The sequence below is a fragment of the Oryctolagus cuniculus genome, chromosome 11 (genome assembly GCF_964237555.1).
Source record: "Oryctolagus cuniculus chromosome 11, mOryCun1.1, whole genome shotgun sequence".
Lineage (NCBI taxonomy): Eukaryota > Metazoa > Chordata > Mammalia > Lagomorpha > Leporidae > Oryctolagus > Oryctolagus cuniculus.
The window spans coordinates 121,013,167-121,039,080 of NC_091442.1; the positions used below are offsets into that span (position 1 = coordinate 121,013,167).

Sequence of the window (25,914 nt, forward strand, 5' to 3'; positions counted from 1 at the left end):
AGGACGAAGCAGGCCTTGGTCACATGTCAATTTTCTTCCCTTTTATGCTTTCAGATTTATTTGTAATTATTTGAAAGTCAGAATTACAGAGAGAGAGAGGGAGAGCTCTTGCATCCACTGGTTCACTCCCCAAGTGGCTGCAACAACCAGCGTCAGGCCAAGCCAAAGCCAGGAGCTTCAGCCAGGTCTCCCACGCATGTGCAGGGGCCCGAGCACCTGGGCCATCTTCTGCTGTTTTCCCAGGTGCATTAGCAGGGAGCTGGATCGGAAGTGGAGCAGCCGGCACTTGAAACAGCGCCCACATGGGATGCCGGCACCATGGTGGCTTTACGCGCTAGGTCACAGCGCCAGCCCTGTCGTTTTTCTTAAAGTGAGCTCCGTAATGATATCTGGCCCATCTGTGAGCAGCTTGAGGCCTTAAAATAAAACTCACCAATGCATCCCAAAGCCCTGGTTGAGACATGGCCGCAAACCATCCTGGAAGCCTGTGGCCAGCCACGTCCCTGTGCCCGGCATCCACCGCGCTCAGGACCTCAGCTCACACAGGCAGAGCTGGCCTTGTGCGCTCGGCCGGCTGCAGTGAGCCTGATGGTCACATAAACAAGGCCGCACACTAGCTGCCGTATTCGTCAAGCCCTCCCCAAAGACAGCACTGAAGCGTCCTTTCTTGGGCTCAAACATTCCCCACTCGGGGGTGAGCTGTTAGATGTCGCTCAGGACACCTGCATCCCACATCAGAAGGCCTGGGTTCAAGTCCCCGCTCTGCTTCTGATCCACTCCCTGCTAATGCACACCCTGTGAGGCAGCTGGGGACAGCTCAAGCGCTGGGGTCCCTGCCATGCACGGGGAGCCCTGCATGGAACTCTGGGCGCCCGGCTTCAGCCTGGCCCAGCCCCAGCTGTTGCAGGCACCTGGGGACATCTCCCTCTCTACCTTTCGAATAGATAGAATAAATAAATGAATAAAAGTTTAAAAATAGCTTCACTCCCTCCTTGATACTTCAACATCTCAGATGAGAAATATCTAAATGCTTTTTTCCAAGAACTTGGAGACGAACTTCCCAGAGAGAATTTCCAATCCTCTCTGACGCAGTCCCCAGCTTTTTTTTAATTTTTTTTTTTTTTTTTTGGACAGGTAGAGTTACAGACAGTGAGAGAGAGAGAGAGAGAGAGAGACAGACAGAGAGAAAGGTTTCCTTCTGCTGGTTCACTCCCCAAATGGCCGCCACGGCCGGCGCTGCGCCAATCCAAAGCCAGGAAACCTCCTCCTGGTCTCCCATACGGGTGCAGAGGTCCAAGCACTTGGGCCATCCTCCACTGCCTTCCCGGGCCACAGCAGAGAGCTGGACTGGAGGAGGAGCAACCGGGACTAGAACCAGCACCGCAGGTGGAGGATTAGCCTAGTGAGCCACAGCACTGACTCCCCCAGCTTTCTTAATGTGAAAAGAAATAACAAAGAATCTGGGGCCGGCGCTGGGGCTCGGCGGGTGAAGCAGCCATCTGCAGCATCGCACCGCATCCAGGCACTACTCCACCTCCAGCTGCTCCACTTCTAATGCACCTGGGAAAGCAGCAGAGGACGGCCCAAGGGCTTGGGCCCCAGGTGGGAGAGCTGGAAGAAGCTCCTGGCTCCTGGCTTCAGATCAACTCAGTTCCAGCTGTTGTGGCCATCTGGGGAGTGAAGCAGCAGATGGAAGACCCCTCTCTCTGTCCCTCCGTTTCTCTGTAACTCAGCCTCTCAAATAAGCAAATAAAAAACTTAAAAAAAAAAAAAAAGAAAGAAAGAATGTCACCTTCCCAACCCTTGGCACAAATAATGTCACTACGGAGACTGACTACTCAGAATAACCTCAAATGTTACACGAACACACAAACCACACCGCCCAGAACAAAACTGCAACAAGCATGCAACTCTGCCTCCTACCTCACAGCCTCCCTCGGACAGCCCACGGGCCCTCCAGAGAGCAGGGCGGGCTTTCGCCCCAGAGGGGAAGTCTGCACCACACCTCCTTGCAAAGCAGGTGCACTTGGAGGTGGAAAAGGCAAGAAAGCCACCCTGCACCTGCTCCTCCGGCGGAGAAAGGCGGGCGAGCACCCCCAGCGCTGGCTTTCTGCTTCTAACTGCTTGGGCTCCTGCAAGGTCGCTTTACTTTTCTGAGTGACATGACCCTTGCCCCGTCCTTGCCCAATGGCTCGGCTGATGACGGTGGCTGGGTTCTGGAAGGGGGTGCACAAGATGGCTGAGCCCCCTGTACGGTGCCTCCCAGCCGTGGGGGACCCTAGTCCTCCCTCTGTCCTCAGACCAGGTGCCCCTTTGCATATCAAAGCCCACCAAGTGTCCAGCGACCAGCGACCAGGCCGGGCCTCGGAGTCCCAGGCCGCCCTCTGCCCTCCCTTTCCTGCCCAGGGCCCCACAAGTCCAGCAAGGACCCTCGCCCATTCCCAGGAGCACTTCTGCAGACAGATGTTTCTAGAACATCCCACGTTTGAGCTCCGGGAGGTGGCAGGGCGCCTGCATCCCCCAAGGGAGCAGAACAGCGAGAGAAGCAGAAGCTGCGAGTGGCGTCCTGTAAGACCTCTCTGGATGAGGCCAGCAGCAGGGACAGAGGCCGTGGCAGGGCCCGGGGCGGCGGGGGTGCTGCACTGCCTAGACGCCTAGGGAGTGCCACCGGAACCCACCAGAGCCACCAGGCCCCTAGAGAGAGCCTCCATCCAGTGCCCGACGCCCGCTGAATTCAGAGACCAGGTGACTGCTGGGCTACACAGAGGCACGGTCATGGGCACCCTTCAGCGGGTAAGCGCGTCCTTCCTCCGTGCTTGGGCAGGGTCCCCAGGTTGAGGGCCCCACCCCACGCCCTGAGCTGCCCCAGGGGCCTCTCTGATTCATTCCAGTGGGCTCCAGCTGTGGCTCCAGCCCCTCCAAAGCCTGGGATGTGCTCATGGACCCCACCCTCACCTCGGCCCCTTCCAGGCCACCCCCTCCCCATCCAGTCGTGCGGGGACCCCCACTACAGGTTAAGTTCCCTGCCGTGAACCTGACATGGCCCCGCACAGTGCCGGCTCAGGGAGAGGCGCTGGCCGGTGGGAGGAAGCCAGGCAGGCACTCGTCCACACCCAGCTCCCGCCTCCTGCCTCCAGTGCCCTGTGTCTGCCCGTGGCTGCTCCAGGTGCCTGGGGCCCGCACAGGGCTGGGATCTGCAGGGTCCATAGCGGAGCTCCGGCCAGGGTGCCCACAAGGTGCTGGGTACACATGCCACAGAACAGGCCCCCCGCGGCAGGATGAGGCCCTAAGCGATGAGCACCAGGGCCACGCGGCCATCCTCTTCGGGACCAGACTGAGGCCCGCAGCCGCCCGCCACTCGGCCTGGCAGCCACCCCTTCCCCGGGAGCCCCTGCCACGGTGCAAGGCTGTGCAGCTCCCGCGTGGAGGAAGAGCACAGCCAGGGCCCCTCCCACCCGTGCCACACACACACACACACACACACACACACACACCCCGGCACCACAGTCATCTGTGCGGGCGACAATCCTGACCTCGGGAAGCCTTCTCAGCCCCCACCCCACCCCACAGGATCCTGTTCTTGCCCTGGCCCCCTCGATGGCCCACAGCACCTGCCACAGCAGGGAGTCGGCCTGGGGCACCAACCGGCCCACTGGATGAAAGCTCTCGGCAGGCAGGCCGGCTCAGGCCGGCTCCGCCTTTGTGGACGCCTGCGTCTGCTGCACGAAACACAGTGACCAGGAGCAGCTGAGGCGGGGACGGGCGGCCAGGGGAAAGAAGGGGGGTGGGCGAGGGGCACCCCCATGGCGGTTCTGGTTTCTGTTCCCTGTCCTCACCAGGCCCTCTCTGCCCTCCTGAGAGCCCCACACGCCTGGGCTCCTCCCCCACTACAGGACTGGCTCACCTGCCCGGATCCCACCTCTGTTCGCTCTCAGGTGCCCTGCTGAGTGGCTACCCCAGACCCAATTTCCCAATGCTGGAGCAGAGACCCGTGCCCTCAGGGGGTGGAGAGAGGGGTCTGCAGGCTCTGAGGAGGGCTGGCCGCAGAGAGCAGGGGCAGAGGCGGCGGCTGCTGGGGGCCTCGGGGGTGGGGGGCGAAGTTAGGGGCTGGGCCAGGGGTCAGGCACCCAGCAGGTTGTTCAGACGCTGCCGTGACCCCAAAGCCCCCGCCCCTCGTTCATTCCTCCCTGTCACTCATGGGCACAGGTGACAGAGCTGGCACGTCCTCCCGGGACAAGGACACCTGCCTGGGTGGGGGCTATGCTCCCACACAGGAGGTGGGGAGAGAACTGGCCCCTTTCCAGGGTGGGTGGGGACGGAGGACAAGGGATGCGCACAGGCTCGCTCTGGAACTGGTGCTGGGCCAGCTCTGAAGCCTCTGGGTCCAGCAGGCTAGGACAGCCCACGTGACGCCTTCAGGATGCAGGTGCTCATGGCTCCTGCTTGGCCACTGTCATCACTCCCTGCTACAGATGGGCAGCTGAAGTGGGGCCTGAGGGGGTGAGGGGCACCCACACCACACAGCAGGCAAGGCGGGCAAAGCCAGCCTGTCTGTCTCACGTCCATCAAGGCAAAGTTGGACAGGACCTGGTCATCTGGTGTGAAATCAACATGTGGCTTGTTTCACGAGTGCTCCGAGCTGACACTGCCCAGGACAGGGAACCCTCGGCTGGACAGCCCCCTCTGAGCGTGACCCCTGCAGGTCCTCCAGGGCCCTGCTGTCCCATCACCATGACAACCGCGGCCCCAGGACGGGACGGCCCAGCATCTCCAAAGCGAGAGAAGCTGTCAGGTTCCTGCCAGGACACAGGACTGCTGCCCCAAGCCCAGCGGAGAAGAATGACCGCTGAAGGCCGACGGGGACACTCGGGGCTTGGGTTTTCCGGGGAATTCCTGCTTCCCGCTACAGCCCGAACTTTCCAGCGCGAGGGCGCGTATCTCTGAACAAACCGAAAAGCAACTCCCAGTGCCTGTGAGAACACAGCCCGCCTCTGGGCAGCGGTTCTGGCTTTGTTTTCACCTGGAGGAGGGGCGCTGAAGGTGAGGAGGGGGCGTGGCTGAGCTTCGGGAGAGGCAGCCCCGGGCCCACAGGCCCAGCTCCCTGCAGCCCACCAAGGCTCCCAAACCCCAGCTGGGATGAGACACGGGGTAACCCCCTCCTGTCAACAGTGTGGTCGCAAGCTATTAACGAGGCTGTTTCCTTGGCATACTGTCTTTCATTCATTCAACAAACAGTGACTGTGCCTTGCCCGGGCCAGGCACCTACTGCTCAGAAAGCCCTGACATTCCGGGGCCTGCGGGGTTCAGGGCAGTGGGGCCGGCGACCACGCCCCTCCAGGGCTTCACTGGCCGGGGCTGACAGATGAGAGAAGCAGGGGCGCATCTGGAAGCCCTGGAGCCCAGGCAGTGCCTGCGCTGCCTCCTGGATGACCGCGAGCCCGCAGACCCCTCCCTGCTCTGCTGCCGCGGGGAAGGCCCCTCGAGACCCGCCCGCTTCCCCTGGGGGCTGGGGTCCCCTGCCGGCCGAGGCGACCCTGAGCCTCAGTCTGACTTCAAGCAGGGCCCAACAGTCCATCCAGGGGCCACCCTCCGCTCAGCTCCTTGGGAGCTCGGGGCTGCCAACAGCAGATCCAGTCCCCATGGGCGGGGCCGTGGGTGATGGAGGACGTGGTCCCGGGACACCCCACCCTTTCAGTGCCGCCGCCAGGTCCCCCAGAAGGTGAAGACAAAGCCACGGCCGAGCTCAGTGCCTCTGCAGACAGTGCCAGACTCTGCACTCCCTGCTCCCCACGTCAGAGACCCGTGGAAAGCTCTGGAAGCTGGCAGGGCTGCAGTGAGGCGTGCAGCTGAGTGAACCCCGCGGGCCCGCCAGGCTGAGTCATCCCCTGGGCCGGGCGGCGGAGAGCAAGTTGCTGCAGGAGAAGCCCTGGGCGTCCGCCCCGCCCCTCCCCGAGAGGCCTGCCCGCACCTGCATCCGTGCAGCCCTGGAGCCTGGGTGGGCACCCAGGACCTGCGCCGGGCTGCCTGGCATCCACTCCAAACTCCACGTCCCCAGGGCCTGGCAGCACCGTCCTCTGCTGTGGCCTGGGCCAGAGGCTCCCTGAGTACCCAGACCCCTGGGGACGTGCAGGGCCAAGCCCCAGGGTCACACTCTGGGACACTGGGATGGGCAGCCTGGGAGACCCTAGGCCCCGCCCACCAGCGCCCCCAGACTCTCAGGCCTCTTCCGGGCCCTCTCGGAGGGAACCACACAGTCAAGGGCCGCACAGCTCCCTAGTAACGGCCACGGGTCACATGGCCCCAGGGAGAAGGGCTCCTGTATGTTCCATCAAGGGGAAAGGAGAGGGGCCGCGCCATGGTACAGCAGGTAAAGCCTCCACCTGCAACCCAGCGTCCCATATGGGAAGGCCGCTCCCCTTCCGATCCAGCTCCCTGCTAGCGGCTTGGGAAAAGCAGCGCAAAAGTGCTTGGGCCCCTGCCAACAACGTGGGAGCCCTGAGGAAGCTCCTGGATCTAGCTTCAGCTTTGCCCTGCCCTGGTCACTGCGGCTACCTGGGGAGTGAATGAGTGCGTGGAAGATGAGTGTGTGTGTGTGTGTGTGTCCCGCCCCATGACTCACTCTCAGATAATCAAACTTTTAGAAAAAGGGGGGGAAGGAGAAGGACTCACCTTGAATCCAACTTTGGAGCCTGGGTGACAGGCCACACCCCCTGGCGAGGGCAACTCTAGGAGAGCCCAGCCCCCACCCAGGACAGTGGCCAGGGGGTGCAGCCAGGCTGGACCAGTGGCCCAGGTCTCAGCCACCAGCTGCGTGTGGTCCTGGAGCTGGGAGACTCGGACACAGACACCAAGGCTCCGTGGAGTCCCGCTGGGCCTCTGTGGCCTGGCCAGCAGCCACCTGTCACCAGCCAGCTGCCAGCAGCCTGCAGGAGGAGGGCCCTGTGTCAGGGTCAGCCCTGCCGACCACCCCACGGGGATCAGTCTGGGTTAAGAAAGTAGCAGTGGGCCGGCGCCGCGGCTCACTAGGCTAATCCTCCGCCTTGCGGCGCTGGCACACCGGGTTCTAGTCCCGGTCGGGGCACCAGATTCTGTCCCGGTTGCCCCTCTTCCAGGCCAGCTCTCTGCTGTGGCCAGGGAGTGCAGTGGAGAATGGCCCAAGTGCTTGGGCCCTGCACCCCATGGGAGACCAGGAAAAGCACCTGGCTCCTGCCATCGGATCAGCGCGGTGCGCCGGCCGCGGCGGCCATTGGAGGGTGAACCAACGGCAAAAGGAAGACCTTTCTCTCTGTCTCTCTCTCACACTGTCCACTCTGCCTGTCAAAAAAAAAAAGAAAGAAAGAAAGTAGCAGTGGTGCAGACCCCTCTTGGGACCCCACAGCCCACGTCAGAGTGCCGGGTTCAAGTCCTGGCTCCACGTCCGATCCCAACTTCCTGCTCACGGCCCCCGAGAAGGCAGCAGTGAGGGCTCAGCATCTGGACCCCTGCACCCACCTGGGAGACCCGGATGGAGCTCCTGGCTCCTGGCCTCAAGCTGGCCCAGCCTCCGCTGTTGCAGCCATCTGGGGAGTGACCCAGTGGGCGGAAGATCTCTTACTGCCTCTCTTTCAAGAAATATAATGTAATAATACACTTTTTTTTTTTTTTGACAGGCAGAGTGGACAGTGAGAGAGAGAGACAGAGAGAAAGGTCTTCCTTTGCCGTTGGTTCACCCGCCAATGGCCGCCGCGGCCGGCGCACCGCACTGATCCGATGGCAGGAGCCAGGAGCCAGGTGCTTTTCCTGGTCTCCCATGGGGTGCAGGGCCCAAGCACCTGGGCCATCCTCCACTGCACTCCCTGACCACAGCAGAGGGCTGGCCTGGAAGAGGGGCAACCGGGACAGAATCCGGCGCCCCGACCGGGACTAGAACCCGGTGTGCCGGCGCCGCTAGGCGGAGGATTAGCCTAGTGAGCCGCGGCGCCGGCCAATAATACACAATTTTTAAAAAATAATACAGTGGACCAAAACTAATGATGAATGTTCAGTTTGAATAATGCCACATGGTATCAAAATGCAGAATAAAAAGCATACAACTTCAGAAGTGGAGTGGCCTGGGGCCGCCCAGCAGGGAGAGCTGCACAGCACCACCACCCACAAACGTCCCCATCGCACAGCTCAGAGCGCCCTGCGCGGCAGTTTCAGGGTCAGTGAACTGCCCCACAATTTGAAGCAAAAGGTAAACGAGCCAGCCCTCACAAGCCCCAAACCCAGGCGGTGTGAACCGGCTGACCCTGTGTTAGCAGGGGGGAACACGGGAAACACGGACCCGAGCCACGGGAGCGCGGAGAAGGACAAAGGCTCCACCAGCGCGTCCCCCAGGCCCCTCCTGCCGCCCGACGACGACGCACAGCCCAGTGCTCTCCGCTCCTCGGCACAGCCCAGCAGGTTTTCAAATGACTCTGCAGACGCAGGCCACACACGGGCTGTGAGAGGCGGCGGTGACAGGGTGACAGGTAACCGGCGGCTGTGGCCTGTGCCTGGGCTCCAGCAGGGTCGGTGCAGGACGGAGCAATGCCCACCCCACTGCCCATGGAATCGCGGTCAGGCCTGTGTCGTGGCTGCCTAAGCCACGTGGCACCACCTTGTTTTCTCAAGCAAGGAGTCACCCACTCAGACAGCACAGAGGAACTCAGGATCCAGGCCCGGCATCTGCCCCACGCGCCACGGCCTCAGTGTCCAGCGGCTGCAGAGGACCAAACGGCCAGACACACGTTCAGCCCCAAGGGAGCCCAGCGGCCACGGGGCTCCACGTCCACTGTGGCTCAAGAGACGACAGGCCTACGTGCAAGAGAAACCCCCGCAGCCAACCAGGGACCCAGACGCTGTTCCAACCCTGAAGCCATCAGCGCGGCCACGGGGGCCACCCTGGCCTGGCTGCCCCTGAAAACAGACGGCAGGGGCACTATCATTTTCCCTGTGGCACAGGGCAGTGAGGGGCACAGGGCAGAACCAGCCACCGACGTGCCCGTCCCAGCTCCCCAGCCCTGCCTTCCCAGGCACATCCACTCACAGTGAGGGGCCTGTACACACACACACACACACACACACACACACCTGTGCTCCCCCCGCCCCCCGACACACCTGTGCAAACACCATGTTCACCCCGTCCCCCACATACACACACCTGTGCTCACCCTGTCCCACACACACACACACACACACCTGTGCAAACATGTGCTCACCCGTCCCCCCACATACACACACCTGTGCTTACCCTGTCCCCCCCACACCTGTGCTCACCCCGTCCCCCACACACACCCGTGTAAACATGTGCTCACCCCTGTCCCCCACACACACACCCATGCAAACACTGTGCTCACCCCGTCCCCCCCCCACATCTGTGCAAACACTGTGCTCACCCCATCCCACACACACACACACACACACACGCACTGTGCTCACCCCGTCCCCCCCCCACGCCCACACAAACACTGTGCTCACCCCGTCCCCCCCCCACGCCCACACAAACACTGTGCTCACCCCATCCCACACACACACACACACACACACGCACTGTGCTCACCCCGTCCCCCCCCCACGCCCACACAAACACTGTGCTCACCCCCCGACTTCCTGTCCCATACACACACACAGATGCCCGTGCAAACACACTCCACTCACCCCACTGGACTTCCTGTCCCACACACACACCACTGACCTCTGCCCGCCTGGGACAGATGGGTAGGAAATCTCTCAGAACAATAAACCTTCATATTTTCCACTCTCCCTTCTTTGAAGGTTTGGCCAAACTTTCAACTATGCACTAGAAATTTCCATTCTCAGGCGAGGGGGCTGGCGGGACAGGCTGCTCCCACGGCCATGTCACTGGCTCCTGGACACCAGGGAGACGGCTGCCGGCCTCCCGGCGCACACCTGCGGGCAGCAGGCCCCACGGCCATGTCACTGGCTCCTGGACACCAGGGAGACGGCTGCTGGCCTCCCGGAGCACGCCTGCGGGCAGCAGGCCCCTGTGCTGGGCACCACAGCAGGCAGCTGGGGCTGTCTCAGGAGCTCAGCGAGGAAAGGGGAACTCGGCTACCTGTGCACCTGCTCCTCCTCCTGTATCCTCGGTCACACCTGGAGCCATCAAGCCAGTTTGCTTAAATGTACCTGCGCCGGCTTTCGTCCCCAGTGGTCCTGCGGCTTTCGTCCCCAGTGGTCCCGCAGGGAGGGCTCGGGGACAGCACTAACTATGAAGAGCAGCAGGGGACCCCCAGGTCGCACAAAGGAGCAGCAGTCGCACCAGCCATCACACCACCCGCTTCCTCTCCCTGGGGTGGTGGAATTGGGGAGGCCCTCGCATGGCCCCTGGGCTGAGATGGGCAGTTCTTGAGACACCCAGGGACTCCTCCCTGGGACCCTAAGACCCAAGGTCCCAGATGCAGGGGAGAAGCCGGGCGCGCTGGACCTCCCTGGATGCCTGCGCCCGCGCGGTCTCTTCCTTTCTCCTGGGGCCTTGGAATCATGGCACGTGCTCATCTCCGCGGCTCCGACCGTGTAATTAAATAACCGAAGAGATTTTATCCACGTACCAAACACACAATTTATATTTCAGTGCCCTCCCCCCTTTGCCGTTTACGGTGTCAGGTCATTGGTGGAAAGTTCAGAAAAATGCACAGAATGAAGGCGACTTGAGCCCCGCGGGGGACAGGGAGCCAGCTCAGCCGCAGCAGCCCTGGTGAGCGGGGGACAGGGAGCCAGCTCAGCCGCAGCAGCCCTGGTAAGCGGGGGACAGGGAGCCAGCTCAGCCGCAGCAGCCCTGGTGACAAGGGTGCCTGCAGCCACGTGGAGAGGCACCTGCCCACCTCCAGCACCTGAGGGCCGGGAGCCCTGCGTGTTGGTGCTGGGACTTCCCGCGAATGCGGCACAGGCCTGGGGCTGTAACATCGCAGTCTGCTCACACCACCCGAGGCGGTAGACGTCCCCACTGCGTGCGGCCAGCACCACCACCCTGCTCCAGAACCATGTCATCTCCCACGTGACACACCCCCACCCCTCCCCGAGCCGGGGCACCCCAGACCTGCCTCCTGCCCCTGAGTCGACCCCCCCAGCCGGGGCATCCCAGACCTGCCTCCTGCCCCACCGAGTCCTCCTGCCCCACCGAGTCGATCCCCCCAGCCGGGGCACCCCAGACCTGCCTCCTGCCCCCCTGAGTCGACCCACCCAGCCGGGGCACCCCAGACCTGCCTCCTGCCCCCTGAGTCGACCCCCCCAGCCGGGGCACCCCAGACCTGCCTCCTGCCCCCTGAGTTGACCCCCCCAGCTGCGGCACCCCCAGACCTGCCTCCTGCCCCTCTTGAGTCGACCCCCCCAGCTGGGGCACCCCCCAGACCTGCCTCCTGCCCCCCGAGTCGACTCAACCAGCCGGGGCACCCCTAAACCTGCCTCCTGTCCTCCTGAGTCGACCCCCCCAGCCGGGGCACCTCAGACCTGCCTCCTGCCCCCCTGAGTCGACCCACCCAGCCGGGGCACCCCAGACCTGCCTCTTGCCCCTGAGTCGACCCCCCCAGTCGGGGCACCTCCAGACCTGCCTCCTGCCCCTGAGTTGACCCCCCCAGCCGGGGCACCTCATACCTGCCTCCTGCGCCCGAGTCGACCCCCCCAGTCGGGGTACCTCCAGACCTGCCTCCTGCCCCCGAGTCGACCCCCAGCCGGGGCACCTCAGACCTGCCTCCTGCCCCCGAGTCGATCCCCCCAGCCAGGGCACCCCAGACCTGCCTCCTGCCCCCCTGAGTCGACCCCCCCAGCCGGGGCACCCCAGACCTGCCTCCTGCCCCCGAGTCAACCACCCCAGCCAGGGCACCCCAGACCTGCCTCCTGCCCCTGAGTCGATCACCCAGCCGGGGCACCTCCAGACCTGCCTCCTGCGCCCCTGAGTTGACCCCCCCGAGTTGGGGCACCCCAGACCTGCCTCCTGCCCCCCTGAGTCGACCCACCCAGCCGGGGCACCCCCAGACCTGCCTCCTGCCCCTCTGAGTCGACCCCCCCAGCCGGGGCACCCCAGACCTGCCTCCTGCCCCTCTGAGTCGACCCCCCCAGCCGGGGTACCCCCAGACCTGCCTCCTGCCCCTCTGAGCTGGGCCCTCCAGCCCTGGCACCCACCGTCCTGCTCTCTGCCCCCTCCACAAACATTTTTGTGAGCAGCGTATTCCACCAAGCATGAGGCTCACTCGGGCGGTGGCAGGTGCCAGGACTCCCCACTGGCTCAGGCTGACCGACACTGGCCTGCACGACCCCTCCTCGCTCGGGCTGACCGACACTGCACCGCAGAACGGGCCCCACCGTGCTTAGCCACTTGTCCCAGTGTCTGTTGCTCCCCTGCTTCGGCCGCAGCGGACAGCACAGCTCTGAACACAGGTGCCCCTTACTGCACACCTGGAGCAGGGCTGCAGGGTCCCGGGGGGTCCTGCTTTTCATCTTCCGACTGTTTCCCGGTCAGCCTTCAAGTGCTGCGACTCCCCAGGCCCTCCCAACACGGCTGCTTCTGCCTGGACTTCCTGAAGGGTGAGATGGGCCTCACGGGGTTCTGATCCACGTCCACCAAGGATGGGTGGCGCTCAGCACCTCACCGTGTGCTACTATTTGGGGAAACGTCTGTTCCAGTCCCTTGGCTCATTTTAAAAAAATATTTATTTTATTTGAAAGGCTAAGGGAGAGAGAGAGATCTTCCATCCACTGGTTCACTCCCAGCAACAGCCAGGCCTGGGCCAGATTAAAGCCAGGAGCTTCATCCAGATCTCCCACGCGGGTGCAGGGGCCCAAGCCATCTTCTGCTGCTTTCCCAGGTGCATTAACAGGGAGATGGATGGGAAGTGGAGCAGCCGGGACTCGAACCAGTGCCCATATGAGATGCCGGCGCTGCGGGTAGAGGCTTAACCTACTGTGCCGCAGCACTGGGCCCTGCCCATTATTTAATCAGGCTGTTTGCTCTCCCGTTGTTGAGTGTAGGAATTATGTGTCTATTCTGGATATTAAGCCTTTGCAAGACACACAGTTTTAAAAAGACAATTTCCTAGCATTTACCATGAACACGGCACACAGTCTCCCAGTCATGGTCATGCCCCCAGGCTGCGTTTCTGCCTCTCCCAGCCTTAACCTACAGAAAGATGGGACTGGGGAGGAGGGGTCCTGGGAGGAGACCACGCCCCCTGAGGCCCAGGGCGGGCAGGACTTGACCAGCATCAGGCAGTCAGCATTGGACAGCATGGACAACCCAGGCCTCACGTGCGGAGAAATCTCCCACTTCCTCCAGTGCTGGGAGGGCTCTCCCCCTGAGCCAGGGGACCTGCCCAGCACCCAGCCCATGCAGGGCAGCCGCTGGGATCCGGGAGCTCGCCACCTCCAACACGGCCAGAACTGCAGGGCCCTGACCCTCGCTCTACAGAATGGTCCCGCTCAACCAGCTACTGGCAGGGCAACGCTGCCAGCTCCTTATCTCCAAATGCCACCACGCCTAGCACAGCTTACCTCAACCAGGTGTCATTTAGATTAGATATGAAAAAGCAATCCTCAGACTATTGAAAAAACCTCAGAGAACCAGGAGTAGAACAGACAGAAAGGAGCTGGTGCTGTGGTGTGGCAGGCAAAGCCGCCACCTGCGGTGCCCGCGTCCCATTTAGGCGCTGGTTCGCACCCAGGCTGCCCCACTTCCGATCCAGCTCTCTGCTGTGGCCTGCGAGGGCAGCAGAGGATGGCCCAGGCCCTTGGACCCCGGCACCTGTGTGGGAGACTCAGCGAGGGGGCTCCTGGTTCCTGGGTTTGCATCGGCTTAGCTCTGGCCGTTGTGGCCATCTGGGGAGTGGACCAGCAGAAGAAAGACCTCTCTCGTTCTCTGTGGCTCTGCCTTTCAAGTAAATAAATAAATCTTGAAGAAAAAAGAGAGGAGATGCATGGAGGAACAGATGGATGGGTGGGTAGATACATGGGTGGGTGGGTGGGTGGGTGAATGAGTGGATGGGTGGGTGGGTAGGTGGGCAGTCCATGCGGCACACTTAGACTACTGAGACCCTGGTCTGGGCCTGGCTCTGCCCCCATGAGCCCTCCAGCCTCAGTTTCTTTGCCCATAAAATGTGAGGTGACACAGGCAACCTCTGCAGGTGCCGAGACAGCGGGCAGCACACTAGGACACATGGGGCAGTGTCCCCACCACGGGCCACCTTCTGATGCACCACCCGGCTCCAAGGCTGGCCCCCGCCATGGCAGCCCTGCCAGAACCATGGGGCACCGACCCCTGACTGATAGGAGAGGGAAGCAGGGGACAGAGGGCAGGACAGGTCCCCACAAGACAGCAGGGTTGGCAGGCAGGGGCCTCTGCCGTGGGATGCAGTGAGTCCATGGGACCAAGAGTGGACAGAGCAGAGGCAACAGCCTGGCAAGGCCTCCCTGGGGTCCAGGGCTGTGGCCGGGGGTGGTCACGACAGAGGGGCCAGCACATCTTCTCCCAGTGCCCTAGAGCTGGCCCAGGGAAGAGAGGGGCCGTGGCCACGCCTGTGAGCTCAGGGCTGGCACGACTCTCCTTTCTGCCAGCCCCAAGGGGGCTCTGGCTCTGAGGGACCCACGACGTGGCCCGGCAGGCGTGAAGATTCAGCCTGCAAGGTTCTGGAAAATGCCCCCCCTCTCACCAGACCCAGGACCCCAGCCATGCAGGGGGACCGAAAGTGGCCGCTGGGTATCCCCAGCTCCTCCGCCGGCTCCCCTGGCCCCACGAGTGGAGGCAGCAGCCCTTAGCCTCAGCTTGCAGCCCCATCCCCTTCTTCCTTGGGGCACCCCCAAGGCTTGTTCCAGGCATCATCCACAAAGACTTGCCAAGCAGCTACTGTGCACCGCGTCCCAGGCCCCGGGGAAAGCGGAGAGAGGCCTTTGTCCTCCACGCGAGCAGCCACTGACACGGGGCGGCCTCTCTGACCCTCCCACGTCTTCTCCCGAAACCAACACCCCGAGAGCGGCAGGAGGCCCCGGGAGTGCTGCAGCAGAGAGGCCACGTGCGGCTCACTCTCAGGGACCCCGGGGCAGCCCCGTGCACCTGTGCAAAACCCTTGGAAAACCACTTCCCCCAAGGCTGCAAACAGCAAACCCCATGCCAAACTCACGCGTATGTGCCACACGCTGCGCCCCACATGATAAAATCTACTTGTGCTTGAATTTGAGTGCTAGCAGGGCTGTGGCACCGGGCCACACGCCCCACCCCGGGCACCGAGGTCGCTGCCAGGGCCTGGCCCCCCCCCACCCCGTTCCCCAAGGCTTCTGCCACCTGGTTTCAAAATGGACGCCACCAGCCCAAACCCCACGGACTCTCCCAGGCTGCCACCGGGGCCGGACTTTATTCAGCATCACCAACAACACCAGCCCCTCCCCCATCACTGGCTCCCACCGAGGGGCTCAGGGACTTCGCCAGGGTCTCACCTGCCTCCTACTCTACCTGGACTTTTTCTTAAAAGATTTATGTATGTATGTATGTATGTATGTATTTAGATGAAAGGCAGAGTTACAGAGAGGCAGAGAGAGAGAGAGAGAGGTCTTCCATCCGCTGGTTCACTCCCCAGATGGCCTCAATGGCCATCCAAAGCCAGGAGCCAGGAGCTTCTTCCGGGTCTCCCACGTGGGTGCAGGGCCCAAGGACTTGGGCCTCTTCCACTGCCTTCCCGGCACAGCAGAGAGCTGGACGGGAAGTGGAGCAGCCGGGACACAAGCGCCCATGTGGGACGCCGGCACTGCAGGCGGCGGCTTTACTCGCTACACCGCAGCACTGGTCCCTGTGCCTTGAGTCTCCCGTCACGCTAGCTGGAAGGTGGAGTAGACGGAGGCCTGGCACCCTGCCTGCGGCCCCTCCACCCTCCAGGCCCCCTCCCCCCGGCTCGCCCACCCCCACCTCCCAGCCTGACCACTTGAAGACAAGTGAAAGTTATCACAAGCAGCCCTGGCCACACAGAGCCTCCCCCCGACACCGAGAACACGGCCCTGTCCACTCTGATGCCCCCAAAAGGTGCCAGTGCTTTGCAGATGAACCCCTGCGCGGGCCCTGGGGTCACAGGACAGCCGTGGGCACTCACCTGGTGACCACTGGCCTGCAGCTTGGCCTTGGGGCACCACGGGCTCCCTCGTCCCCGAGGCCAGCCTCCTTCCCTCTGAGCCGTGGCCCCATCTACTTTCCCCCAGTGACCACGTCCCCGCTCTGCAGAGGGCCCGGAGCCCTGTCCGCTCCAGCTCTCACAGGAGCACAAGGCCCTGCCACAGCTAACTCAGATCACACCTCCACCCTCTGGCTCCTGATGGCAGACCCCTGCGGGCCCCGCCCCTGCCCCCGGACCCCCAGGCCCCCTCCCCTGGGGTCCTTCCCACTGCAGCTACATGGCAGCGCCCTCGCCATCTGACAGGCCACTCGGGCCTCGGCGTCCCAGGGGCTGGCCCGGGGCCTGTACCAACAGCCCACGTCCCCTGCAGCGGCGCCCAAGTCCAAGCCAACAGCCCCAGGCCGTGAACACCCTCTCGCCGGTCACCCCCGTGCTGTGCTGGCCACCTGCAGCCATGGCCCCAGCTGGTCTCCTTGTCCAGACCTGCACGTCCCCTCCTCTTCATGGGCACCAGAAAGGTGTCCCAGCCACACGGGGCCCAAAAGTGGCCAGGGCCACTCTCCCTGCAAGGACCCCCGGCCCAGCGAATGCACCCCCTCCCGCCCCGTCACCGCCCCAGAGCCACAATTTTCCGGAAAGCAGAGGCTGGGAGAAAACATCTCAGGAGCTGCCCTCCGGGCTCCAATCCCACTGCTGCCGCCACAAGCAGGTGGCCTGCTCATCTCTGAGATAGAAGTGACAAAGACCCCTTCCACGTCACGAGGTGGCGGCAGGAAAACCAAACCTGCTCAGACAGGCAGTGCCGGGCAGAGCTCCCGGAGCACAGAGTGCCCCAGCCATCACCTTCCCATCTGACCCCCATCCTGGAAACCCCTCCTCCTGGACCCCCGTGACGGCTTCCACCTGGCCTCCATTCTCACTGCCCACAGCCACCTGCCCATCAGCAGCAGGCCTGCGGGCCTGGCACGAGCCCCAAGCCCTCCCCCACCCGGACCCAGCCTGCTGACCCCTCTGCTGACCCACCCAGCCCTCACCAGACTCGGGGATCCCACCGGGCAGGAGCTCCCCACCCTGACACGCCTCTCCCCAGCCACACTCCAGGTCAGGGGCCGTGCTGGCCCTCCAGGGCCTTGCACACAGTAGGTGCTTAATAACAGAACAGTGTTTCTGAAGAGTTAGCAGAGCCCCCAGGATGGTTAAGGAGTCGCCGGAAGTGCCCGACTGTGCCGGGACGCTTCGTGTCCCCAGGAATCCAGCTCAACCCCTGGAGTGACGTGAGGTCTGCCACTCCTCCGCTGCACTGCGAGTGTCACAGAAAACACGAAACCCGCATCCTGATGACCCTGGCACGACAGCCAGCTCCCCGCCCCTTGTCTGCAATCTTCAGTCACTGAGGTAGCCTGTGTGCAACTTTATCAAGCCCGCCGCCTGCACGCCGTCCACCCCCACCAAAGCACACGGACAGAGGTTGCTCAACCCTGTTGTTCCAGAGCCGCAGACGTCTGAGTGACTCACCGGGCAACGCTCCTTTCCCACATCCTCAGGTCCGCCCCACACAGCAGAGAGGCGGAGATGTCACTGCTGCACGGTCGGCTGAGTTCTGGGACGCACGGCTTACAGCGCTAAACCCACAGGCACACAGGTGTTCAAGGCGGGTTTAAAATGTCAGCGTTGGAGCCGGCACGGCGGTGCAGCGGGCTGAGCTGCCGCCTGTGACGCCAGCATCCCATGTGAGCACCAGTGCCAGTCCCGGCTGCTCCGCTTCCGATCCAGCTCCCTGCTAATGTGCCTGAGAAAGTCCCTGCGCCCCTGTGGGAGACCCAAATAGATCTCCCAGCTTCGGCCTAGCCCAGCCCCAGCTGCTGCAGCCATTTGGGGGGTATCCGTGGACGGAAGATGACTCTCTCTGTCTCCCCCTCTACCTTTGTAACTCTACCTTTCAAATAAATAAATCTCTAGGACACCGTAGTTTCCCATGGGGTTACAGCCACACTGCACAGGAAAACAAGTGTAATGTCCTTATCTCATACGAAAGCCATCACCTATAAAAACAGGTCTTAGATCATTTCACTCTATGCAGATTTCAAAGTTTTTCAAGTTGCATTCTGTCCTTGGAAGGCTGCCTGATCCCATCAGGATCCACTCAGTCAGAAACCCTGGGCCAGGCTCAGGGCCCCGCCCCCCCCACGCCCCCAGGCCCCGCCCCCAGGTGAGCAGCCCCTGGAGGCGCCTCTCCTGCAGGCTCCCACAAAACCTAATTGCCTGCTGGGCTTGGGACAGCAGCTCCAGGGCGCAATAAAGCATCAAAGACTCTAGGGTACGGCAATAAATCCTGCAAGGAGGCCAGTAACAACCCATAGAGACAGGGAATGAGTCTGAAACAAGAGCTCCCCGTATTGTTCCTGAACAAAACCCCCGGAGCCGCCGCTCGTGAATTGAGGGCTGACCTTTTTGCTCTGTGCCGTTGGGAGCTGCACCTCTTAGTGGGCTGCTGCCCTGGTGCATTCCGAGGTCTGGGGGTGTTTGCAACACCCCGACTTGCCCGCTGGGAAGCAGGGCACCCATCCGGCACCGGAATAATTTAGTGCAGCAAGAAGTTCCCCCAAAATTTCTCCTTAGGGAGGAGAAGCCGTGTAAGAGGCGGGCTAGTTTTGTCCCTGTCCTGGTTTGACCCCTGCTGCCCCTGCTCTCTGGCCGTGTGATGCTGAACAATTCACTTGGTTTTCTCATCTGCAAATGGACCTCACAGGGGGCTGGCACTGTGGCGTGGTGGGTAAAGCCCCACCTGCAGTGCCAGCATCCCATATGGGTGCTGGTTCAAGTCCCGGCTGCTCCTCTTCTGATCCAGCTCCCTGCTATGGCCTGGGAAAGCAGTGGAAGATGGCCCAAGTCCTTGGACCCTCCACCCTCATGGGAAACCCGGAAGAAGCTCCTGGCTCCTGGCTTCAGATTGGCACAGCTCGGGCCATTGCAGCCATTTGGGGAGTGAACCAGCGGATAGAAGACCCCTCTCTCTCTCTCTATGCGTCTGCCTCTCTGTAACTCTGCCTTTCAAATAAATAAATAAATCTTAAAAAAAAAAAAAAAAAAAAGGACCTCACAGGAAGAAATGACGGGGTAGGGGGCAACAGCCTAGAAAATTGCGTGATCATCAGAACCCCGCCAACCGTAATCACAGCCTCTGGGGTTCTGCACGCAGCCCCAGCCGCCTGGCTTGGGTGGGGGTGGGGGTGGGGGCGGGGGGTGGGGGCACAAGATGCCCAGCCGAGCCGAGGCGAACCGCACCACTTGCGTGGCAGCCCCCTCAGCAACCAAGCTCCACTGCTCCCACAATGGCTGTGGGGGTGACGTAGGGCCACACCAGAGGCGGCAGACACGTGTCCCCAGCAGGGACCTGACCCCACAAACGCACTCTGGCCCTGGTAAAATCAAAACCCTACCATCTCACCAACTAACTTGTATCAAAAACATTTCCCAGTCTGCTTTATTACAGCAGAGAGAGACGCGTCCCTACCCAATCTTACAACCCCCCCCCAACCCCAACAGAGACTAAGCAGCCAACACTCACTGGCTTGGCTTCAAACCCAGCCTAAGAGCTCCAGACACTACAACAGAGCAAACAGCTGGAACCGGCCGAGCTGCAGAGACAAATCAGAAAATTAACTTTGTAATTCTCCAGGTCCCTACCGCAACACTGTGCCCCACTAACTTAGCGTTTCTTCAACTCCGGGAAAAGCTGACCCAAACAGCCCAGAGGCTGAGTCCTTCTGGTGGGATTCTGACCTCACAAACACCAGGCAGGTCACCGGCTGACAGGTGGGCAGGCAGGCCCTCTCACAGAGCCGGGGCTTGTCCCCCACCCCTCTGCTAAACCTTTCTCTCTCCTCTGAGTCTCCCAAATGCCTCACCCTCCACCCACCCCCGGCCCTGGCACCCCAGGCCAGCCAGCGTGGAGGCCCGGCTCTATGCTGCCAAGCACCGGGCAGCCGAGCGGGGTCTCCCCCTCCTTTCTCCTGGCCTCTGGCCCCAGAGCGGGCACACAGGGTTCTCACACTGGCTCCACGGCTCACCTGGGCAAGTCTGAAATCACATCCAAATTATAAGGCCGTATCCAGGAGCAGAAGTTAAGATCAAACGAGACTACGCTATTCAAAAGCTCCCACAAAGGCGAGTGCCCGTAAGCCCGATCGTCATTATCTGCAGGAGACAGGACAGTGAGGCCCGGGGAACTCCGGCCGTATTACAGGGTGACTCAGGAACCCGTCCAGCAGTTCCCAACGGTCCCACCCGGGAACTAATTGGCACATGGAGTGGGCAGTGACTTTTGATCTTCCCAGACAGCCAAGCGCGGCTCGCCGCGTTAAAGACCATCATGCAGCGAACCCATCCACCCAGACAAGCCCCAGGCAGGTTTAACAGCAGGTCTCCTCTGAAGCCCCCAGCCCGCTGACAAAAGCACCGAGGAGCCTTGGCCTTGAACTTGAAGCGGCCCGGGCCTGCTCCCTGCAGAACTGCTGACGCAAGCCCAGCCTCTTGGCTTGGGTGGGGAGCACGCCCCCAGCATCCAACCGGAGGCAGCAAATCCCCAAAGAGCGGCCCGGGCCCTGCCCGAATGCGCCCCGGCACGCCAGGCGGGGCCCTTGGCGGGTGCCTGCGGCTCTCCAGGGCGGCCTGCGGGGAGCCGCTCCTCCCCCACCAACGGTCACTCACCAGACACCGACACTTCCATGAGCGCCTCCAGCGGCCGGTTGTTGTCCAGGTCGCGGCTGAGCTGCAGCTCCCCCGTGGCCGGGTCGAGCAGCAGCAGGTGCAGCTCATTGCCCTGCAGGAAGGTGTAGTTGAGGCTGTCGGACAGGTCGGGGTCGTGGGCGGGGATGCGGCCGATCACGCCAGTGGGGAAGCTGTTGGACTTATTGGTGACGTAGTTGTTGAAGAGGATCTGGAAGTCGGGCAGCACGGGCGGGTTGTCATTCTGGTCCATGAGGCGGACGTGCACCGTGGCCCGGCTCACCAGCGGGGCCGACGTGGCCTGCACCACCAGCACGTACTCCCGCCGCACCTCGAAGTCCAGCTCGGCCAGGGCCCGCAGGTCCCCGCTGAGCAGGTCCAGCTGGAAGGTCTCAGGCACGTTGCCCTCCACTATCTGATACATGATCTGGGCATTGGGGCCCTCGTCAGGGTCGTGGGCGCGAATCCGCGCCACCACCGACCCCACCGGGCTGTTCTCCTCGACAAACAGCTCCAGCTCGTCCCGCTCGAACACGGGGGGGTTGTCGTTGATGTCCAGGACAGTCACCTGCACCTCCACCGAGGCGCTCAGGGGAGCCGGGCTGCCCCGATCCACGGCCAGGGCCCAGAGGGTGTACACGGCCACATTCTCCCGGTCCAGCCGGCGCTGGGTGCGGATCACGCCGGATGTGGGCTCGATGTAGAAGTCCCCGTCCCCGTCGTCCCCGCCCTGGAAGGTGTAGAGCAGGCGGCCGTTGGGGCCGGAGTCCCGGTCCGTGGCGGAGACCTGGAGCACGCTGGTGGACGGGGCAGCGTCCTCGAAGACGGAGCCCTGGTAGAAATCCCGCAGGAAGCGGGGCGCGTTGTCGTTGGCGTCAAGGATGAGGATCTCCAGGGAGGTGGTGTCAGACTTCTGCGGGATGCCGCTGTCGCGGGCCGTGACGGCCAGCGTGTAGGCAGCCTGGTCCTCGTAGTCCAGCTCCGTCATGGTGTAGATGGTGCCCGTGTCCGGGTCGATGCGGAACTGCGGCACCGGGTCCTCCAACACGTAGGTGATGCGCGCGTTCTCGCCCGTGTCCTCATCCGTGGCGCTGATGGTGGCGATGGAGGTGCCCACGGGCCGGTCCTCGCGGACGTTCACCGTGTAGTGCGAGCTCTGGAAGACGGGCCGGTGGGTGTTGGCGTCGGTGACGTTGATGAAGACCTGCGCCGTGTGGGAGCGCGTGCCATCCGATGCGGTCACGGCCAGCACGTACTGCCGCTCCTGTTTGTAGTCCAGCGGCAGCGCCAGCGTGATGAGGCCGCCCCCGCTCTGGCTGCTGAGCGCAAAGCGGTTTCGGGTGTTGCCGCCGGTGAGCTGATAGGTGATGACGCTGTTGGCGTCGCGGTCGTGGGCGCGCAGGGTCAGCACGCTGCTCCCCACCGCCGCGTCCTCATTCAGGCGCAGCTCGTACACGGGCTGCGTGAACATGGGGTCGTTGTCATTCACGTCCAGCACCGTGATGGACACACTGGCCGAGGAGCTCATGGCCGGGGAGCCGTGGTCCACGGCCTCCACCCCGAAGCTGTAGTGCTCCACCTCCTCGCGGTCCAGCTCAGCGCACACGGTGACCCAGCCCGAGCTGTTGTGCACCTGGAAGGGGAAGGGCTCGGGCCCAGCCCCGGGGGCGGCGGTGTCCACCAGGCGGTAGCGCAGGCGGGCGTTCTCCCCCGCGTCCGCATCCACGGCCTGGATGTGCAGCACGGAGTAGCCAACCGGCACGTTCTCCAGCACCGCCGCCTGGAAGGGGCTGCTCACAAAGATGGGGGCGTTGTCATTGACGTCCAGCACCTGCACAGAGACCAGCCCCGAGGAGTTGATGAGCGGGGGGCGGCCCCCGTCCTGTGCCTTCACCCGCAGCGTGTACTCCCGGATGGCCTCGAAGTCCAGCGGGTTGATGACGTCCAGGCTCCCGCTGAGCGAGTGCAGGTAGAACTGGCCCTTGAGGTTGCCGCTAACGATGCTGTAGTGGATGGCTGCGTTCTGGCCCTGGTCGCGGTCGGTGGCCTGCACCCGCAGCACGGCCGTGTTCACCGCCACGTCCTCGGGCACCTGCACCACGTAGCGCTTCTCGCTGAACTGCGGGTAGTTATCGTTCTCGTCCTCCACGGTGATGTGCACGGTGGCCGTGGCGCTGAGCGGGCCCGGGTTGCGGCCCTGGTCGTTGGCTTCCACCAGCAGCTCGTACTCCGCCGCCTCCTCGCGATCCACGGCGGCCCGCGTGCGCACCACGCCTGAGCGCGCGTCTATCTCGAAGACGCCGCGCGCGCCCTGCAGCAGGCGGTAGCGCATGTTGGCGTTGGAGGGCGCGTCACCGTCGGTGGCGCGGATGGTCAGCACCTCGTAGCCCACCTCGAGGTTCTCCCGCACGCGCTCGCGGTACTCGGCCTGCTCGAAGACCGGGCTGTGGTCGTTGGTGTCGCTGACCGTGACAGTGAGGTAGGTGGCGGCCGAGCGCCGTGGCGAGCCGTGGTCCACGGCGCTGACCTTGAGCACGTGGGTGTCCTGGGTCTCACGGTCCAGCGCGCGGGCGGTGGTCACAGCCCCCGTGGCCGAGTCAATGAGGAAGTAGGCGATGGAGCGCTCATCGAACAGAGCCTCCATCTGGTAGCTCAGGCGCCCGGCCTCGCCCTCGTCGGGGTCCTGAGCGCGCAGCTCAATCACGGCCGTGCCCGCCGGCTCGTTCTCCGGCACTGACACTTGGTAGCTGGGCAGCGGGAACTGCGGGCTCGCGCTGCCGCCCGCGCCCCGCCGGGCCCGTCGGGAGCCCCCGGTCCCGGCCCGGGCCAGGCTTGGCGACGCCGACGGCGCCCGCGCGGCCGCCTCCAAAGCCAGCTCCACCCGGACAGAGCCGGCCGCGCGCCGGAGGGCGCACAGCAGGAGCAGGCGGGCGGAGCCGCCGGGCGGCAGGCAGAGGCGGCGGCGCGGGCAAAGGGACCCGGGGTGCGGCGGGCAGCGGCAGGCGGGGAAGGTGGTCAGGGCCGCGAGTGCCCAGTGAAGCGTGGCCGCGCCGCCGTCGCCCGCGGCCGGGAAGCAGTGAGCCCCGCCGGGCCCGGCCCCCGAGAGCACGGCCTGAGCGCGCAGCTCTGCGCCCGGGGCCCGACGGCGCCTTAGCCGGGCGCGGCAGCCAGGGCCGAGGGCTCGCGCCCGCAGGCGCAAGTTCAGCACGGCCGGAGCGCCGCGGGCGGCCAGGCGGACCTGCAGCGGCAGCAGGCGCACTCCGAGGCGCGCGCAGCCGCGGGGTCCGGGGCCCGGCCGGCTCCGCCGCCCGACCAGCCGCCCGTCGCGGCTCACGTCCAGCATCTCCTGCAGCTCGCGGGGCGTGCGCGCGGCGTCCAGTGCGTAGGTCCAGCCGGGCCCGAGGGCAAAGGCGCGAGCCCCGCCGGGCACGCGCAGCTCCCAGGCGGCCGCTCGCAGCCCCATTGCCGGCAGGGCGGCGGCGGCGGCCAGGAGCACCAGCAAGGGCAGCACGGGCGGCGGGGACGGCGCCATGGCCGGGAGCCCGAGCCCGAGCCGGGCCCCCGAGCACAATCCATGCACCCGGCGCGCCTCCGCATCCACTCGGCGCGACCGGGGGGCGGCTCCCGCGCGCCCGGCGCCAGGCCCTCGGGGCGGCCCGCGCCCCGCCTCCCCGGGGGCCCTGGCGGGGACACCGGGGGCCGAGCGCCCGGCCTCCCCCGCAGCTTCCACTTCGAGAGCACTTTGCGAAAGTTTGCCAAGTTCGTTTCAAGATGGCTCCTCCGCGCGTCCCGGGAGTGCGCCGCGCATCAACCTGCAGCGGCGGCGGCGGCGGCTCCAGGCGGCTCCAGGTGGCTCCGGCGCGGGCTCGGCGGGGCGGGCGTGGGAAGCGGGCGGGAGCGGGGCGGGGCGGGGGCTGCGCTCCCCAAGCCGGCTGGGCCGCTCCGCGCAACGCGGACCCCCGTGGCCGGCTGCTGCCTGGGCGGTGCGACCGGCTTGCGCCCCCTCCACCCGCGCTCTCCCCGCCCCCGGCTCGGCACCGCCCCGCCCCCGGCCCAGCACTTCATTGTTCGGCCCCGGGGGGAGCCGGCCCGAGGTGCGCGCCGGGTTGATCGCTATGGAAACGCGGGGGCGCGGCCGGGGCGGAGGCTGGGGGCCGGGCCCGCTCCCCTGCGGCCTCCCTGGGTGGAGAGGGCCGCGCCAGGAAAGGCGGAGCTGGGGGACCCCCGGTGGCCGCTGCCAGCGGGGCTGCGGCTCCGCGTTCGTCGGGGACTCGGGCTCTGCCACAGCTTCGACCCCCGCCCCGCAGAACCGATCCGCAGAGACCGCCGACTCCCAGCTGCGCGCGCGCGGTGGCTCGGGGCGGGGGCCAGGGAGCCCCCGGTAAGAGGCCGGTGGCCGCGGGGGGCGATTTCGCTTTTACTGCCGAACGCGCCGAGGCTGAAAAGCCGCTTCGCTCCGACACGCGCGCTTCCCCGGACTTTGAAACCCAGCAGGCCGCCGCCTGCACTCGGTCCCGCTTGGATGAAAGCGGAACTTTTAAATGGAAAGGAAAAGCACCTGGCGGACGTTGGGACTTGGAGGGGGAGCGGCGGGAGCGCGGGGCCCGGGCTGCAGCTGCCACCGCCCCGTGCCCCGCGGAGAAGAGCGCGGGGCAGGGGGAGGGGAGGATAGAACCTTTGGGACAGCGAGGCCCGTCCCCCGGCTCCGGAAGAGCGCGGCCTGGGCAGGGGGCTTCCGGAGCGAGCTCGCTGTGCCCGTGGGAGCTGCCCAGTGCCTGGGAGCGAGAGCAGGGGGCGCTCCCGCTGGAAGAAGGCGCCTCCGTGGCGGGGAGAGGCTTTTTGACCAAGGAGGGTCGGTCCTAGCCCAGGGCAACGAATGGGGCCCGGGGCGCAGGAGTTTGGGGACCCACGTCATCCACCTGGCCCATCCTGCCCCAAGTCCCTGAGATGGGTGTCTTGTCTTCTGCCAGTGAGTGTGAGACCTGAAGTCAGCCTCACCTTGGGAACTTCCAGCCCTGGGGGTCCCCACTGGCAGCTCCTGTTGGCAGAAGTGGGTGGAGAGCGCAGGGAGGGGCCA

At 64.2% G+C, this 25,914-nt stretch overlaps 1 protein-coding gene across 3 annotated transcripts in view; it reads right to left on the reverse strand.

The window, feature by feature from the left end:
- CELSR1 (cadherin EGF LAG seven-pass G-type receptor 1) overlaps window positions 1-24,872 on the reverse strand; it is a 114,059-nt gene extending 89,187 nt beyond the window's left edge. For all 3 annotated transcript variants that reach the window (XM_051828133.2, XM_051828136.2, XM_051828135.2), the window contains exon 1: window positions 20,820-24,872. In XM_051828133.2, the coding sequence (XP_051684093.2) occupies window positions 20,820-24,369 (3,550 nt within the window). In that variant the 5' untranslated portion in view covers window positions 24,370-24,872. The remainder of the gene's footprint in view (window positions 1-20,819) is intronic.
- Between the last annotated feature and the right edge of the window lie 1,042 nt (window positions 24,873-25,914).